Here is an 18,922-nt window from a genome sequence, read left to right as displayed (position 1 = left end):
TTAATTTAATGTCTGGCCCCACTTTAGGCACTATAGGACAATAGGAGACTGACTGTCCAACACTGATTGCTAACAGACAGTAGCCTTTACTGGTCCACACTAAGCTCTGGTACATACGAAGCTGACTGTGGTTGGCTCTTTCTGTCAAAACTGGAAACCACAGGCATAATTTGCATAATTTTTGTCTGGGAAACTGTATTTTTTTTAATTTTTCCATGTCTCAAAAATCATGTCTCATCTAGTAGTAACAGATGCCAAAGGAAGAGATTAACTCTCGAAAGACACAAAAACACTTTGCCTGAAATGACCCCTGTAAGGGAGCGTTATTCCTGAAATCTATGACTGTTCTCTTTCTAACAAGCACAGCTGAAGCTGGGAATGAGGAGCGTCTGCGGGATGCCAATCTCTTACTCACGATGATCTGTGCACTGATCTGTCACCATTGGACTAGATTGGCTCCGCGAGCTGTTTGTGTCATTCAGCGCAGCAGAATTTCCGCGATGATGAAACACTCGGAACAAGCATGCAACCGCGACTTCCTGTCATACACAGAGTTAGGGAGATGAAACTATGCCGGGCTGCGATTTTCTGGCCTTTCCACTTTCTAACGGTGTTGTGATGGATGGTACATACTCTGAAACAGCAAAGCCCAACAGCATAAACACACAAATGCCATGGTTTACATCTTTAGTTTGTTTCTGCACATTTATATCTACTCATTATTATTCACATATTTCTTTATTTATTCAACAAGAATTATGTGTTTTTCTTGCTTTACACAACACATCCATTCCTACCAGTGCCCCCTGCATTGTTTTATCTTCTAGTACAATTACTTCCTCAACATAACACAATATGGAACAGAAGTCTGTTTGGAATTTGTTTTGTATTAGCCAATGAGTCACAATCCATGAAATGGTAATAATGCAGACGTCAACTGATTTTTCCGTTATTTAGGTTGTGAAAAATCCTGTACATAACTATAAAAATAAAAAATATTTAGTAAAACAATGGGGGATGCGGTAGCGCAGCAGGCTTGGCCAGGTCCTGCTCTCTGGTGGGTCTGGGGTTCGAGTCCTGCTTGGGGTGCCCTGCGATGGACTGGCGTCCCATCCTGGGTGTGTCTCCTCCCCTCCAGCCTTGCGCCCTGTGTTGCCAGGTCAGGCTCTGGTTCGCCGCAACCCCGCTTGGGAAAAGCAGTTTCAGACAGTGTGTGTGTGTAGTAAAACATTTAACTAAATAAGTTACTGACTTTATGGGGGGGCTCTGTGGCTCTTTGTGCCCCCCAGAGTGAGTTACTGATTTTTACAAAACAATTATTTATACTGTATTAACAACAAGCTGTAACAAATGCAGTGCATGCACACTGTCTGAAATGCTTGTCCCATACGGGGTCGCGGGGAGCCAGAGCCTAACCTGGAAACACAGGGCATAAGGGACACACCCAGGATGGGATGCCAGTCTGTTGCAAGGCACCCCAAGAAGGACTCGAACCCCAGACCCACCAGAGAGCAGGACCCAGTCCAACCCACTGTGCCACTGCACATCTAAACCGCTTGTCCCACACAGGGTCGCAGGGAGCCAGAGCCTAACCCGGCAACACAGGGCGTAAGGCTGGAGGGGGAGGATACACACCCAGGACGGGACACCACTCTGTCGCAAGGCACCCCAAACAGGACTTGAACCCCAGATCCATGAGGGAGCAGGACCCGGTCCAACCCATTGCGTCACTGCACCCCCTACAAATGCAGTGTGTAATGCAAAAGCACATAATGCTTGTTGACTAAATAAATACATTAATAATTATGAAAAAATGCAAATGCATATATGTGCAGAGCATATCTTCTTAAACTCCTGTTCAGTGTTGATTGTTGACTAACTTATCCCATAAACATGTCCAACATTCCTCACTTTGTTACTGATGGGCAACACTCAAAAACACCATAACGTAAGCTGCAGACACTGTGGAAGTGAGTTGAATTAAGATGGTCCCAAGTTCCTGTTCGGCTACTCTTTACTGCCATTTATTGCCCTGGCAGGTAAATACAGGTCACATTCATTCCTCTGCAGACAGGAATTTAAAAATAAAAGATTAGTGGAGAAAATGCCATTAAAAACAACCCAACCAACCAATGTCTACAACCCCTTGTCCTAAGCAGGGTTGCAGCAAGCCGGAGCCTACCCAGCAACACAGGGCACAAGGGACACACCCTGTACAGGATGCCAGTCTGCCACAAGGCACCCCAAGTAGGGCTTGAACCCCAGACCCACCACACAGGAGGCACTGGCCAACCCTGTCGCACCACCACAGCCCCCTGCTATTAAAAAAGATACTAAAAAACATTCATATGTATGAAAGTTCATAAACTACTTACATTGATTTACCCATTTATACAGCAGGGTAATTTTTATCATGTCAATTCAGAGTAAGTACCTTGCCTGAGGCTACAACAGGAGGAGGTGTGATTCAACTTGGAACTGTTCCAGTTGCGAGGGGATGCTCTAACCACTATACCCCATAGCTCCAAAGAGGAATTTATGAAATGACACAGATATTTGAAGAAGTGAATTCCAAGCCACGTGTCTACCTGTATAAACACAAACATCCGCTGTGTACGTGATCCATAAACTCTCAGCTCCCTGCCAGCTCTGTTCCTCAGAACAAGTTGTTAGCAGTGACTCCGTAAAGTCAGACACTCTGTTGGCAGAAAGCTGCAGAGGCATCACCATATGTGTTTCTGGGTGACATCCCACGCAATCACAGGCTGCCAGGCAAAGCCAAAACACATCCCATGAAGAGTGTTTGAGCCAAAATACTATTCACATGGATATATTCACTGCCTAAAGACAGAAAACAAATCACACTAATTGACCAGGTGGTTTTGACAGACCTTCTGGATGTTAAGCATATCTCAGAGGCTCTTCACTGAGGCCATAACCTGTACTGGACGTGTAGGCAGAAGAGCCAAGAATATAGGAAGCTTCCATTTGTTGTCAACCACAGTTTTTTTAAAGACTTATTTTAAATGCTGTATTTTGCTCTTGGGGGGTATGGTGGTGTGGGTTCAACCAGAGTCCACTGTGTGGCGAGTCTGGGGTTTGAAGCCTGTTTGAGGTGCCCTGTGGCAAACTGGCATCCTGTCTGGCTGTGTCCCCTCTCCCTCAGCCTTGCGTCCTGTGTTGCTGGATAAGGCTCTGGCTCACCGCAACCCTGCTCAAGACAAGAGGTGGTTGATGATGGATGAATGGATTTCTCTCTTGTGGGCATTTTTGGAAACTTGATTATTTGGTCAGCATTCAGTGAACTGGTACATGGATTTGGACCTAGGATTTGGATTATTACCACCAGTGTCACGCCCCCCTCAGCGCAACGAGAAGCACCTCGGCGGCTCAGGGAGCAACCACTTAAAAGGACGCTCCAGAGCACATGCAGGCAGGGAACCTTGTTCAGCACTATCTCTCGCTTGCCTACCTTACCATTGCTTTCCTGACTACCCTGAATCCTCATCCTGATCCCCGTCCTCGACCTTCTCCTCATCCTTCTCCTCCTCATCCTCATTTCCCTGAACCCTCTCCTGAATCTGCTCGACTTTCTGGCTCTTGAACTATTTGCTTGTTTTCTGGATTACGTCTCTTGGATTCTCCCTTGGATTTCGTCTGCACATCGATGACCCTCTGCCTATTTTTGACAATCTCCTCTTGATTGCCCTCTGGAAGCCCTTCCTGTGCTCCGCGATTGAGTCTGTCGCTCCGACCTGGGGGAAACCCCGTGACAACCCGAATATCAAAGAAGTTAACAGTCAAGTGTGAAGGTCAATCACAAATCAACTAACTAATAGATCAGGATGATTTGATAGTCCATGTAAACACCCTGTTCCGATTTCTTTTCCACTTTCTACATGCAGATGATTCTACCATGACCAGTAAAGAAACACACACACACACATTTTCAGAACCGCTTGTCCCATACGGGGTCGCGGGGAACCGGAGCCAACCCGGCAACACAGGGCGCAAGGCCGGAGGGGGAAGGGACACACCCAGGACGGGACGCCAGTCCGTCGCAAGGCACCCCAAGCGGGATTCGAACCCCAGACCCACCGGAGAGCAGGACTGCGGTCCACAGTAAAGAAACATTTGCTTCTAAGTGCCAATACTGATGATCAACTGAAGATCGAACTCATCAAAGCATTGAATCTTCTTTTGGCTACAAATTCTCTTTCTTTTCATTTTTAAGAGATCTGCCATCTATGGAATGGTGTATAAAGATGAGCTACCTGCTTAGATTTAAACATTTTGCACTTAAGTCTACCTCAGAAGGTGATGTGAGGCATCTGATCTGGATGTTCACGTGAATCTGCCACCATCGCCCTGTCTGCAACACCCTGCTAAGAGCATTTCTCACTTCTGCTGAGAGGGAGAAATCATCACTCTCATTCCCAGGGTGCTGTTTCTAACATGCGTCCACAGCTTGAGCATGAGGGTAATTTTGGCCTATCTGTGGAAAGGCAGAGCGAGTTGGGGAAATGAGGTGTGGGATTAACAATGGGCTGCGGACAAACTTCTCTTCTTTGTGCCCCAGCTCACTAAATGACATGATACCCTGTCCAGCAAGACACTAATCCTGTATTTACCTCCTTCATTTAATTTACAGCTCCTAATTGTAGCTTTTACTGATACACTTATCTGGATCTTTCCTGCAAGAAGTGGTTCATTCAGGTCAGTCAAAAGGTAAAACCATTCTTCTAAAATTCAGAAGATTCTGTTTCTGGAGGAGCTTGTGTTTCAAATTGCCTACATTTACATTTATTCAGAGATATTCACAAAGGGATTCTCCAGTTTTCTCAGAATGTTGCTCAGCTTTACAATGATTTGTATCTCAGCTCCACTTCCAACACTCTGGTCATAGCCTACTTGAAGATCAATGGATTTGTATCTTGATACCTACAGGACCTGATAACTCCCTACACACACTCCACTCACAGGGGATCCAAATCAAAAGTTCATAGGTTCTCAGTTTTGCATCTGATAAGGTTGAATGAGCTCTCTCTGTCCCTCAGAGTAGCTGAATCCCTTCCAGAACCCCTTTTCCTGCTGAATCATTCAGGAAGGATCTCAGATCCATCTCTATCAGATCAACTTCTCTCCTGATCTCCTAACTTCTCCAGTACATTTGCTTCACATTATCTGTCATGATCATCACACTTCGAATCAATTCTATATACAGCTACTCTGATAATGTGCACAGAAAAAATTGGTGGTGCAGCACAGAGACTGAGCTTTGACAATCACGTGTCTCTATAACTCTTCATCTATTGGTGATGCACTTGTGTTTACTCTGAGTTGTACGTAACTTTGGAGAAAAGTGCCTGATAAATGAATAAATGTAAAAGTGATTTACACATTTACACAGTGGTGTAATTCTTGCTGTGCCAATGCAGAACGAAAACCAATCAGCCAGAACATTAAAACTAACTACCTGCCTAATATTGTCTAGGTCCCCCTCATGCCGCTAAAACAGCTCTGACCTGTCAAGGCATGGACTCCACAAGACCTCTGAAGGTGTCCTGTGGTAGCTGGCACCAAGATGTTAACAGCAGATCCTTTAAGTCCTATAAGTTGCAAAGTGGGGCTTCCATAGATTGGAACTGCTCAATCAGATTGGGATCTGGGGCATCTGGAGGCCAAATCAACACCTTGAACTCTGTGATGTTCCTCAAACCATTCCTGAGCAATTTTTGCAGTGTGGCAGGGCGCATTATCCATTACCATTGCCATGAAGGGGTGTACGTGGTCTGTAACAGTCTCAAAGTGTTAAAGTAACATCCACATGAATGCCAGGATTCAAGGTTTCCCAGCAGAACATTGCCCAGAGCATCACACTGCCTCCTCTGTCTTGTCTTCTTCCCATAGTGCATCCTGCTGCCATCTCTTCCCCTGGTAAATGACGCACACACACCCGGCTGTCCATATGAGCTAAAAGAAAACATGATTCATTAGACCAGGCCACCTTCTTCCATTGCTCCATGGTCCAGTTCTGACTCTCACGTGCCCAGTGTAGGCACTTTCAGCGGTGGACAGGGGTCAGCATGAGCACTTTGACCGGTCTGCGGCTACGCAGTCCCATACATGGCAAGCTGCGATGCATTGTGTGTTCTGACACCTTTATATCATGGCCAGGAGTAAGGTTTGCAGCAATTTGTACTACAGTTGCTCTTCTGTGGGATCAGACCAGACAGGCTAGCCTTTGCTCCCCACGTACATCACTGAGCCTTGGGCGCCCATGACCCTGTCGCAGGTTCACCAGTTGTCCTTCCTTAGACCACTTTTGGTAGGTACTAACCACTGCTTACCAGGAACACCCCACAAGACCTGCCGTTTTGGAAATGCTCTGACCCAGTTGATTAACCACCATAATTTGGCCCTTGTCAAAGTCACTCAGATCCTTACGCTTGCCCATTTTTCCTGCTTCTAACACATTAAATTCAAGAACTGACTGTTCACTTGCTGCTTAATATATCAGGTGCCATTGTAACGAGATAATCAGTTTTATTCACTTCACCTGTCAGTAGTTTTAATGTTGTGGCTGATCGGTGTATAGAATCTGTATGGAATTCACCATCAGTGAGTCACAGTGTATGTTTCAGCTAAGATTCTATATATGCTCAACCATGATTCAGCCATGTTAGTCAGAACTTGGGCCACCCTTGTTTTAAGTTAACATAGTACAGAGGTTATGGTTTCCTTGCTGTTTCATCATTCGATCATTTTGGGGTTTCAGACTTGATCTGAGAGTAAACCTTTATATGGAGTTGCTGTGTTTGCACTTACATTTACATTTATTCATTTAGCAGGCACTTTTTTCCAAAGCGACGTACATCTCAGCAAAAATACAATTTGTGCATTACATTAGGAGAGACATAGGTGCAGTCAAGTGATTCTTAAGTGAACCAAGTTTGTCTCTTTCCATTTTATGCATTGATGTTCATCGCACAAGTAGGTACATAAAACGCAGGACAGACGAATCCTGATCACCTTCCTACAATTTTTTTTTTATATAAAAAGGTACACAAACGTTACAGTGCATGAACAGTTACACCATACATGAGCTTGAGAAATCATGGGCGGAGTAAATCCTGAAAAAGTGAGTTTTCAGAACCTCCTTGAATGTAGACAGAGTTTCAGCAATTCTGAATGAGAGGGGGAGGTCATTCCAATGTAACGGAGCCATAACTGAGAACCTCCACGCTTTACTTTTTGTGCGCTGGACCACCAAGCAAGCAGAAGTAGATGATAGAAGGGGTCTGGTTGGGGTGTAGCAGTTGATCAAGTCTTGTAAATAGCTAGGAGCACTTCTATTGATGCATTTGTAGGTAATAACCAGGGTTTTGAATTTGATCCAGGCAGCTATAGGAAGCCAGTGTAGAGAAATGAGTAGAGGCGATACATAGGAACACATCTCTTGCAGCAGCATTCTGTATCAGCTGCAAAAGTTTGATGGCAGTAGAGAGAAGGCCACATGAGAGAGTTGCAGTAGTCCAGACTGGATGTCACCATGGCCTGGACAAATAGTTGGGCAGAGTCAGTTGTGAGGTACAGACGGATCCTGCGGATATTATGCAGGATGTATCTGCAGGTCGGGGTTGTGGCTTCAGTATGCTGAGAGAAAGATAGACTTGAGTCAATCGCCACTCCAAGACTCTTAGCTGAGGAGGTAGGCAAAATGAGTGAGTTGTATAGTTTGACTGATAGATCATGACAGGTGGACAGGCCAGCTGGGAGGTCCGAATCTCTGTTTTGGAAAGGTTGAGTTGGAGGTGGTGATCAGATCCATGCTGAGATGTCTGACAGGCAGGTAGCAATGCATGCAGAAATGTATGATGTTCCATGTGGAAAGGAGAGGAAGAGCTAGGTATCATCAGCATAGCAGTGGCATTTGAATCCATGGGAGGCTATGACAGAGCCAAGGGAGGAGGTGTAGATCAAAAAGAGAAGAGTTGAGAAAGGCAGAGAAGAAGAACAGCAGCTCCGCCAGACCACTTGATAGGATCTGTCAGATAGGTAGGACTCAAACCATCTTAGTGCCATTCCTTTGAACCCAAGCTGACTAAGAGAAAAGAGTAGAATCCAGTGATTGACAGTGTTGAATGCTGCAGACAGATTAAGGAGGATGAGGACCGAGGAGAGGGAGGGGGCTCTAGCCGATTGGAGAGCATCAGACACCACCAGAAGTGTCATCTCCACGGAGTGACTAACTTTGAAACCTGACTGGTATCCATTGAGGAGATGGTTCCGAGTGAGGAAATCAGATAGTTGATCCCAGGCCGCCCACTCTAGAGGAAGTAGAGGAGGGAGACTGGTATGTAGTTTTGGACCGAGTTAGGATCCAGAGAGGGTTTCTTTACCAGCTGTTAAATGAGGGCAGTTTTGAAGACAGATGGGAAGCAACCAGAGGAGAGTGAGGAGCTGATGATCTTAGAGATGAGGATGGAGAGTTGCAGGGAGATGGTCTGTAGGAGTGACGATGGGATCAGATCTAGCGAGCAGGTGGTGGCTCTGTGTGATATCAGGAGGTCAGAGGTTTCAGATTCAGAGAGCAGCTTGAATTTGGAGAGCATAATGCCACAGGGACGTCCAAAGCGAACCAGATAGGGTGAAGCTGAGAACTTGTCCATGACTGCGTTGACTTTGTCTCTGAAAAACAAAGCAAAGTCATCAGCAGTGAGAGAAGAAGGAGGAAGAGGCAGCGGAGGACACAGAAGGGATGAGAAGGTGGCAAAGAGTCTGTGTGTTTTTTCAGTTGCAGACTATTTTGTTGTGGTAGAAGGTAGTTTTAGCTGAAGAGACAGCAGAGTGAAAAGTAGCTTTAGAGTAATTTGTAGGCATCCAGGTCTGAACGAGTCTTGGATTTTTGCCATCTTCGCTCTGCAGCCCGGAGTTTGGTCCTGTTAGCATGTAACGTATCAGTCAGCCATGGGGTGGCGCTGGGGCATGCTGGTCTGGAAGACAGTGGACACAGAGAGTTAAGAAAGGAAGATAGGGCAGAGAGGAAAATGTTAGTGGCATCGTCTGTTGATAGATCCAAGAATTGTGCAGCAGAAAGGAAAGCGGACAGTGTGGCAGAGGCAAAACAGGAAGGTGAGAGAGATTTTAAGTTGCGGCGGAAGGTGACAATGGGTGCAGAAAAAGGTGAGAAATTAGTGGTGACACAGGATTTAAAGGAAATTAAGAAGTGATCAGAGACATGCAGCGGAGTAACAGAGAGGACAGGACAGCCACAGTTACGGAAAAATACAAGGTCAAGGCAACTGCCTGCTTTGTGAGTAGCAGAGGATTGGGACAGGTAGAGACCAAAGGACTGTAAGAACAACAGAAGGCCATTAGCATGAATGTTGGCAATATGCAGGTTGAAGTCACTCAAGAGAATCAAAGGAGCGTTGTCCTCTGGGAGAGAGCTCAACAAGATGTCAGGGTTATCCAAGAAGCAGCTGAGAGGGCCAGGAGAGTGATAAAGAAAAAATACAACAAGAGTGATTGGGGCAGTGACAGAGACAGCATGCCATTCAAAGGAGGACAAATCATGCAGGTGGAGAGGGAGAACAGAATATTCCCGCCAGGGAGAGATGAGCAAGCCTGTGCCTCCACCTCTGCCGGAGTTGTCTGGGGTGATCCAGGTTTCAGTTAGAGCCAGGAGGTCCAATGAGAGATGGGAAGTGTAGGGTGGTACGAAGCCAGCCCTTCTCAACGCAGACTGGCCGTTCCAGACTCCCATGGAGAAATTAAAGCAGGACGGAGGGTTTGACAGACGAGGATAAACCAGGTTACTGTAGCAGCAGGAGTGTCCAGGTCTCTGGTAATGGCAACGTCGCACAGCTTGGTTGCCGTAGACAACTTTGATGGTCAGCGTGTTTAACGCAACATCCCTCACGGAACACGCTGCCGGTGGTTTTCCTTGGTGAACTCCCACAGGTAGACTCCCTTGTCTTTGCACCCCCAGTCTTCGCACCAAGAGGCTGCCGCAACCACTGTTGCTATGGGTCAATAGCTGCTATTTAAACCAGGCTAATTCCTGTTCAATCAAAATTGAAACTACTCCAACAATGGCAACCAAAACAAACAAACAAATAAACGAACAGACACAATTAACTTCCAGTGACGTCTTCTGTATCATCTGTACCATTCTACTTCACTGGAGCAGCCCACCTCCCACAGACTCTGTGACTAAAGGCAAATTAATCTGTGCAAACAGGGGAGGTCACATCATCTAGTACTCATCCTAAATGCTTTACTCAGAGTGTGGGACATAAGGTGGCGCAGTGGTTAGACCTGCAACTTTTGGACCTCAAGGACCCAGGACTGAAGCTAACTTCCTGCTTTAGTACCCTTGATCTCAAGATGCTTATCCTGAACTGAAAGAGTAAAAATTTCCATGCAATATCAATGGGTAAATCACTGCAAATAGCTTATCATTGTAAGCCACTATGGAAAAAAAATAAAGAATATAGGGGATATAGGGAATTGCAGGTGTATTTGGCAGGAGATGTGAGATGATAAGGATACCAGACTCTGGCCAATTACTAAGCAAAGCTTAGAGAGACTGTAAATGTAGCTGCTTATTAAAACTCTAGGGGCAGCTGGTAGCGTATTAGTTAAAGCTGCTTCCTTCGGACCCAAAGGTTGTAGGTTTGAATCTTACCTCCTGTAATACCCTTGAGCAAGGTACTTAGCCTAAACTGCCCAGTTGAACAAATGGGCAAATAATTTTAGGTAACTCAACATTGTTGCTTTTGAAAAAAGTGTTGGCTAAATGAATAAATGTGGACAGAAAGACACAAGCGCAAAACCACACACATCATGCCTCCCAGGTGGGTGAGAGCGCTTACTGGGTCTCATTAATATTCTGTGGGAAAGCAATTATCTCGTTGTGTGGTGGAGTGCTAGCAAAACAGAGCCTTTGAACAGTGTTTCGTCTCTCCTCATCAGGTGTCTCCGGAGCGAGCAGCACACCTTCAAACAGCCCCTCCATTCATCAGTTCCTTTCAAGGTGAGCACTTTTGCACGTCGGCTGCTGCTCCCTGAACAGAGTGCCTCGCACCCTCAGCATGGAGTAAAGAACCACAGCCATCAGTCAGTCTTACTGTGCTCAGAGTGGAGAGTTAAACCTGCTCTTTAAGGCAAGATCTGTTTTTTCTAAGGTCATACCAGCTCCTGATAAATGTCAGCTGTCTGGTGTCTCCCGAGCTCACCTGGGTAACAGGTGTCACGGGTGTTGCTGCTCACAGCTGCTCTCCCTGGACTCTGAACTTAAGACATAAAAGCAACCGATCTTGCCAAACCAAGCCATCCTCGCATGACCAGATTAATGGAAAGTCTGGATTGACAGGAAATTATGATGTATCATAAAACGTGACCTTTTTAAATCCCTTTGACGTGATGCTAATTTTGTTCTGCATAAAGAGATGGTTTCATATCAACTGATAAAGAGAAAAATTAATGACCACAATGCCGTGCTGGAAGACAGCACAACATTTACAACACCTCCTTACCAAATCTGAATTACACACACACATTTTCAGAACCACTTGTCCCATACGGGGTCACGGGGAACCGGAGCCTACCCGGTAACACAGGGCGTAAGGCCGGAGGGGGAGGGGACACACCCAGGACGGGACGCCAGTCCGTCGCAAGGCACCCCAAGCAGGACTCGAACCCCAGACCCACCGGAGAGCAGGACTGCGGTCCAACCCACTGCACCACCGCACCCCCATCAACCAAATCTGAATGAATAATATAAAATATAAAATATAAAATATTTTTATATTTTAAATTATTATTAAAAGTGTGCTAACTGAAATATTGAAATAAAGTGATTTTTTAAAGATACAATTTGTATTCCCTTTGCTGACTTTTTTTCAGATTTCTTCTTTAAATTCTGGAAGCTGTATTTTTAAAAATAATATGATGGCCTGGACTTTCTAGTCATTCCAATATGCAGTCACCCAAGGTCTAGTCATGTGCAGATGAACTCCAGTATGCTCATCTGTATTCAACGTCACCTGTGATCAGGTACCCAGCTGCAGAATCCACTCACCTGTAGCCACTCTGGGTGTCAACACATACTCCTCCATTAAGACAAGGGTTCTGTGGATAAGAAGAACAAGACTGGTGCATGTGGTCACGTCCCAGACAGGTGCATTCTGCCATGGCCACCACCGTCACCGACACCAAAGACATGCTCCCAGAATCCACTACAGTGGGTGTGTCGCTGATGATCAGGTGGCTGGAACAGCCGCTGGTGCTTGCACAACTGGTACTAGCACACTCGTCCACAAACACCTGGCTGACGTTCACCTGGAGGAAGGACTGCAACTGAAGGACAGAGAGGGCAGGAGGAGGGGAAGGGCAGTAAAATTGTCAGGAAAGTGAGAGAAAGGGATTGTGGGAGGAGAGAGAACAAGAGGCAGAAATGAGGCTAAATGACTGTAAGTCTTGGAGTCACTCAGCTCTGTGTGAAAAAACCTCTGAGAGCAACTGGAGTAAATGCACTCCAACCCTCACCTCCACCTAATTTCACTAGGGTAAGGGGCAGTGGGGCATAGAATAGTTTCAGTTCTGCTTGTTGCAGCTCAAGGAGCACAGTGATGGAGTGCAGCCACTAACATGCAGGTCCCAGGTTATATAAGTACATCATGAGGATGTTCAGCTGGATTCTATCTGCTCTGCAGACACACATCCAAACATAGTGAATGCCAGTAAAGAGAGATGGTACATGACCAGATTACTCCAATCAAGCCAAAAACAAGCTCCCTGGCTCCAAAGTGCTCCAATGTCATTGTTGTATTGAGCACTTTTATTATATAAGTGCGTTTACCCTGGGATGAACTCTGCCTAGGCACCTAGAGTTCTATACTTCTAAGGCTCTGGAGCACCATGATCCTACACTGGACAAGTGATTACTGATAGTGATCATATATATGCAACTTTATTATGATGATGACAACGACGATGATGACAATTAATAATAATAATAATAATAACAATATTATTATTATTATTATTATTATTATTATAATACCCACACACACACTGAACTTGGTACACAGACTCATCATGCAGGGGGCTCTTTTTGTCCCAGGACAAGAGTACAGGGGACCCTTCAGATACAGCAGCTCAGTGCCCTCCATCTGCTGCAACTCTACCAGTCCATTAATAACTTTCACCCAGTCCTTCCCTCACCAAGTGCAGACTACCATTATTATTATTTGCTTCAACCCTGCTCAGGACAAAAGGTTATTGAAAATGGATGGATAGAAAACTATTATTATTATTATTATGGGGGTGCGGTGGCGCAGTGGGTTGGACCGCTGTCCTACTCTCCGGTGGGTCTGAGGTTTGAGTCCTGCTGGGGGTGCCTTGTGACGGACTGGTGTCCCGTCCTGGGTATGTCCCCTTCCCCCTCTGGCCTTACGCCCTGTGTTGCCGGGTTAGGCTCCGGTTCCCTGCGACCCCGTATGGGACAAGCGGTTCTGAAAATGTGTGTGCGTGTGTGTGTGTGTGTGTGTGTGTGTGTATTATTATTATTTCTCAAAGATGCTCCAGCAGAGTAGGTTTGAAACCAGAGACCTTGTGGTTACAAGTCTAGATCCTTAATCACTACTTTTGTGTTTTTGTTTGTGTCTGTCTGTGTGTACAGTTGTAGTTAATTTTTGCATATTTTTTTGAAGAACATGTCTCCAAAAGGATCCGTAAGTGTGAAAATCAGGCCTAATGGGGACGTTGATATAAAAGAAAATGAGAAAAAAACTAAAAGTGAAACATTTGGTTTATCATCTTTTATATGTTTTACAATTATGGATAATTTATTCCATTAATGTAACAGTAGATGTGAATTTCACAAAGTGATAGGAAAACAGATGTGTGTGCATGTGTGTTTGTGTATGTGTCTGTGTGTGGTCTGATGGATTGTACACTTACAGAGGGCCCTGCTGCTGAATCCTTGAACAAAGTGCTCCACCTGGAGAGGTTTAGTAGAAACATCAAATTAAACCAAGAGTTTCAGTATGAAGGTGAAGGCTCACAACGTGGCTTCGGACAAAAGCTTCTGGTGAAAAAAGAAACCACTTGTGTGGAATATGAAAACAGGACCTCTGTGATGCCTTGGACTTTCCTTGCCACTTACAAAGTTCCATCAAAACATCTGTGAGACACCAGTGATTGGGAGTGGATCTCCAGCAAGAGAGAGAAACAGAGAGACAGACAAACAGGAAGTAAAATATCCAACGAGAGGGGAAGGGGGGTAGGGAGAGAGCAATGAGGTGGACAAAAAGGAGTGAGAAGAAGGAACAGGGAGGAAAAGAAGAGATCCAGTGGATCAATAAGATCCCTGTAGGTGGGCATGCCTTTAGCTGTAAAGCATCTAAACTCTGGAATAGTCGGCCTGTTATTTTCAGGAATATTGTCTGTCTCAGCCTTTAAATCCAGTTTTAAGACATCTTCACAGCGGCATATCCATGACCAGCGTAATTCCTGTTTACTGTATTGTTTTATATTCTGTATCCAACACTCTAATCTCATTGTATCATGAGTTACCAACCCTTTCTTTCTTGTTAGACATTGTTTGCTCATGATGAAACTTGAGCAGGCTGGTTGTGATACCAGCACTCCATGTTGATGGAAGATGATAATTGTATGCCATGGGGGAGGAGACATGCCTATGTGAACCAGCACATCGACTTACTAGCATCTAGCAACAATATTATAAATAGCTGTATATTGAATCAACTCTTTTTAATCTAGACTACCTTGGAGGGGAGGGGGTGCGGTGGCGCAGTGGGTTGGACCGCAGTCCTACTCTCCGGTGGGTCTGGGGTTCAAGTCCCGCTTGGGGTGCCTTGTGACGGACTGGCGTCCCGTCCTGGGTGTGTCCCCTTCCCTCTCCGGCTTTACGCCCTGTGTTGCCGGGTAGGCTCCGGTTCCCCGTGACCCCGTAAGGGACAAGCGGTTCTGAAAATGTGTGTGTGTGTGTGTACCTTGGAGGGGTGTGTAGCCACTAGCACTTGGACCCCCAGAGGTTTTTTTATTTTTCCCTTGCCTTATCATTGGGAGTATCTTTTCTTTGTTTCCTCCATGCCCAGTAGGCTTACTTCCAGCTTTAATAATTACATAGTTATTATAGTAATTTAATGTATAGCCAACCTTTTATTTGTATTATGCCTCTGATCCTTTGTTCAGTGCTCTGTGTCACAGTCTGAGAAGAGTGCTCTATAAAAATAAATTGAATTGTTGTTGAATCACAGCAACAGGTCTGTGTCGATTCTTCATGTTTGACAGACCGTGTGACTTTTACGGAAATGATGGTCAAACACACACTTTCCAGGGTACTTAACCCAACAAAGGTAGGTCCTTCTTATCGCAAGCTTTCGCATTTCTTTTGGTCCCTTTCCAAATTCATAACTGGGTTCACGCAGCCCCACACTTTTTTCACAATATTATAATGTCAATGTGAGATTTATTCCAAACTGACAAATGATTTGACAAAGGTGTCCACTGCTGCACAGAAAACATCTCATGTCATTCATAGCTCCTATATTTACCAGCATTAAAATTCTGTGTTAACAACCATCAGCTCTAGTGATTGCTGCCATTCTGCTGCAAGCACTCATCTGCACCCTGACCATGTCTTGCATCTCATTCCAGCAACACACAGCTGTGGAGAAACACAGAGAATCCTGAGGTGGGAGTAAGAGAATCATCCGTCAAATTGACCAGCACCTCCTCTGACCTAGGCTGCCGTTGTGAGAAACATGAAAAGAAAACTGATGAAAGGGGTGTATTGATAAAAGCAGACACAGGGAGGGACAAGGGGCCAAAAAGAGAACAGCCGTACAAAGAAGACGACGAAGGGTGAAATGAAGAACATGGCCTGTCAGTGCGAAAGCATGGTGCCAGATGTTGGTCCCTCTCAGCCATGACAGCCCTCCTCCTGGTACCTAAAGTTGGACTGCCAGCCTGGGATGGGCTTTCACAGGTAACTCCCAATACTAGGTCCAGCTACCCTGGAGAAGCTAGGCACAAGGTGCCCAAGCAGGTGTTAATTGCACAGGACCCAGGAGAGACTTGGCTGCGGCGCAACAGCGATAAATTCCACAGTCAAATTGCATTAGAAAATGTCAACCTTGCTTAAGGGGATAAGTTGCAAAACTGTAGGCAATGTCTCTGTTCGTGTGGCTGTGTGTGTGTGTGTGTTGCTCCGGATAAAAGAATCCATTAAAGAACTAATCTACTGTAATAATGTAAATCTCCCTGGCAGACAAAGCGAAAGCTCCCGCTTACCACGGTACAGCAGGTTCCCTAAGGCGGGATTATGACATGACGACCTTCGCATCAGGAGCTAACACAAGCTTAGGGCCAAGCAGGGAGATGGATACCTTGTGCTTGTGCGCAGCGAGGTACCCATGTAGCTTCTCTGGTCGCAAGAAGGGTGAGTCCCGCACAGAGAAGCGCACGTCCAGCGTCCGGTCCCGGGGCTCCATCAGGCCAAAGATGATGATGTTCTCCGGCCTGGCGGGCAGCATCTCGGACAAGAAGGCATCAAACATCTCATAGCGGCTCCAGCTGTCACCCTGGTGCTCGAGGAACTCTGTGGCTGTGATGTCTATGGAAGAAGATCAGGAAGGAGTCATTGTAAAAGGATATAGTTTGAACTTGAGTTTGGGGGCAGTACGGTGGCACAGCAAGTAGTGCTGCTGTCTCACAGCACCTGGGTGGTGCGAGAGAACGTGGCTTCAATCCCTTCTCAGTCTGTCTGGAGTTTGTATGTTCTCACCGTGTCTATGTGGGTTTTTTCTAGGTGCTCCACTTTCCTCCCACAATCCAAAAACATGCTGTTCAGGTTACCCCATAGTGTATGAGCGACAGAGAGAGTGTGTTCCACTGATGTAGGGATGAGTGACCCATTGCAAGTAATGTATCTAGCAGTGTAAGTCACCTTGGTGAATAAAGTGTGTGGGATAGTAACACTACATAGTATCCATTGTAAGTCACTTTGGAGAAAAGCATCTGCTAAGTGAATAAATGTAAATGTAACTCCATAAAGGCTGGATTTAGAATTAACTGATTGTTGAATGTTTCTAAATGTCACCTATGGACACCCAGCTACCACCTTTTGGGGATAGTGGTTATCAAAGTCAACAAGTTAGAAGTTGGGGGCCGACACAGCTAAACATGGGCTCAGGTTGGTTGTTGGTTTGCTGTATTATTGGTTAAGTTTCAATTTTTCTCATGATTTCACACTGTGTTTCTTAAAGGGACAGTATACCAATTTTTAGTTTCAAAGACAAAACAGAAATTTGGAAAAACAGGTGGGAAATACGTGGTAAAAATTGGTGTTCATGAACACAAGTGTGCAGTTTTGGGTAATTATGAGTGTATCTCAGGAAGACGACCTGTGGTCCAGATCTTCTTGAGAGTCACAATGAGCAGAGGTCCTTAATTAGCAGAGATGTAAGAAATCCCCTGAAAGCATTATGACACAAGAAAGGCGAGCTGTTCCACATGCCATAAGAGCGAACGTTGGGCAGTGAACTAAATGCCTACTGGGTTCACTCCGACAGCCTCTGAGTACGCAACCCGGGCAGGAATGTGTCTGGTATCTGCATCACAATGATACAGACGGAAGTGCAGCCGTGGATGAAATGCATTTTACCCAGCAGCAAACTCTCCATGGGGCTCTAGATTAGTCAAAAGGTCTATCTGCATTTGCATAGCCATCCTGATGACCACAAGTCAGCCCAGGTACTCTGGTACCATTTGGGACTCACAGCCAATCAGAGCAACTGGAGTAGAGATCAAAGATTTGGACTGGGAGAAAGGGAACAGTTTAGGTAGACAGTGGCTGGGGAGGGAGGGCAGGGCTTGTTTAAGGACAAAAGAGGCCTTCATGCTCCATCGCTCCTTAACAAGGAGCTGGTGACCATCAACCCTGCGACATCATGTCCAGGGAAATCATCTGGCAGCTCATCTCAGATTGATTGCCTGACCATGAATCCAGAAACAACCATTCACATTGTCACTTATCCTTGAACTTTCAAAACAAGAACCAAAAAAAACATCTGAAGATGCCAGTGTGTTTTTGCCTTGGACAAAACTCTGCTTTTTTCCAACATCCTTTTTAACAGGGTTATCCTTGCATTTGTCCGCAGGCTGCCACAACGATAGATATGGATTTAAAAACCTAGAAAGGGATTTTAAGAATGCCTTCCAAGGCCTTACTGTAAAAATACATTTTCACCGTTCAATAAATTTTCCTTTGCAAGTTGAAAAGAACAGCCTTCCCCTAATCTCCGCAGACTAGAACTTCTGCAGCTTTATTACATCCCGTCGAACATTTGTTCTCCTAATAGGATTTTAAATGTCATGGAGGCCGACAGCGACATTAGTGCGATGTTCCATAATCTTTGACTCGGATTCGGGATGAAAGGCTGCAGAGTGGCTCGAGCGGTCCAGCATCCCTCGGCACGACTCCTGTTGCAGTTAGAGGCCTTTGCTCTGGGGCGGCGGAACAGAAACGCGCGCTAAACGAGATTAAACCTTGGCCCTTTTCATAACGCTTGGCAAGTAGGGCCACACAGAAGAGAAACTCTTACATTTTCTCAACTCATTACTGGAAAGTTGCGAGGCTAAAGTTTCAAGCTGGATTCTTGATTTCCCACAGCTGCCATCGCTGGGGCATGCTGGCAAATACATAGCAGTGTCATTTATTTAGCTGACACTAACACTCTGTACAGTAAGCTATTTATGCTGATTTAACCATTATGCAGCCAGGTAATTTTTACAGTATCAATTCAGGCTAAGTACCTTCATTACGGTACAGCAGAAATGGGATTCAAAGCCAGGACCTTCGAGATGCAAGGTGATAGCTCAAACC

At 45.5% G+C, this 18,922-nt stretch overlaps 1 protein-coding gene across 3 annotated transcripts in view; it reads right to left on the bottom strand.

Moving 5' to 3' along the window:
* The window catches only part of LOC108937804 (neural-cadherin-like), a 139,645-nt gene that overhangs the window by 33,799 nt on the left and 86,924 nt on the right, over window positions 1-18,922 (bottom strand). For all 3 annotated transcript variants that reach the window (XM_029257678.1, XM_018757962.2, XM_029257684.1), the window contains exons 21-22: window positions 16,425-16,651; window positions 12,089-12,366 (exon numbers count right to left, since the gene is read on the bottom strand). In XM_029257678.1, the coding sequence (XP_029113511.1) occupies window positions 12,089-12,366; window positions 16,425-16,651 (505 nt within the window). The remainder of the gene's footprint in view (window positions 1-12,088; window positions 12,367-16,424; window positions 16,652-18,922) is intronic.

Source organism: Scleropages formosus, chromosome 1 (assembly GCF_900964775.1).
Source record: "Scleropages formosus chromosome 1, fSclFor1.1, whole genome shotgun sequence".
NCBI lineage: Eukaryota > Metazoa > Chordata > Actinopteri > Osteoglossiformes > Osteoglossidae > Scleropages > Scleropages formosus.
Note: the sequence above shows the minus strand (reverse complement) of the source record. Positions and strands in the feature narration are given on the sequence as shown.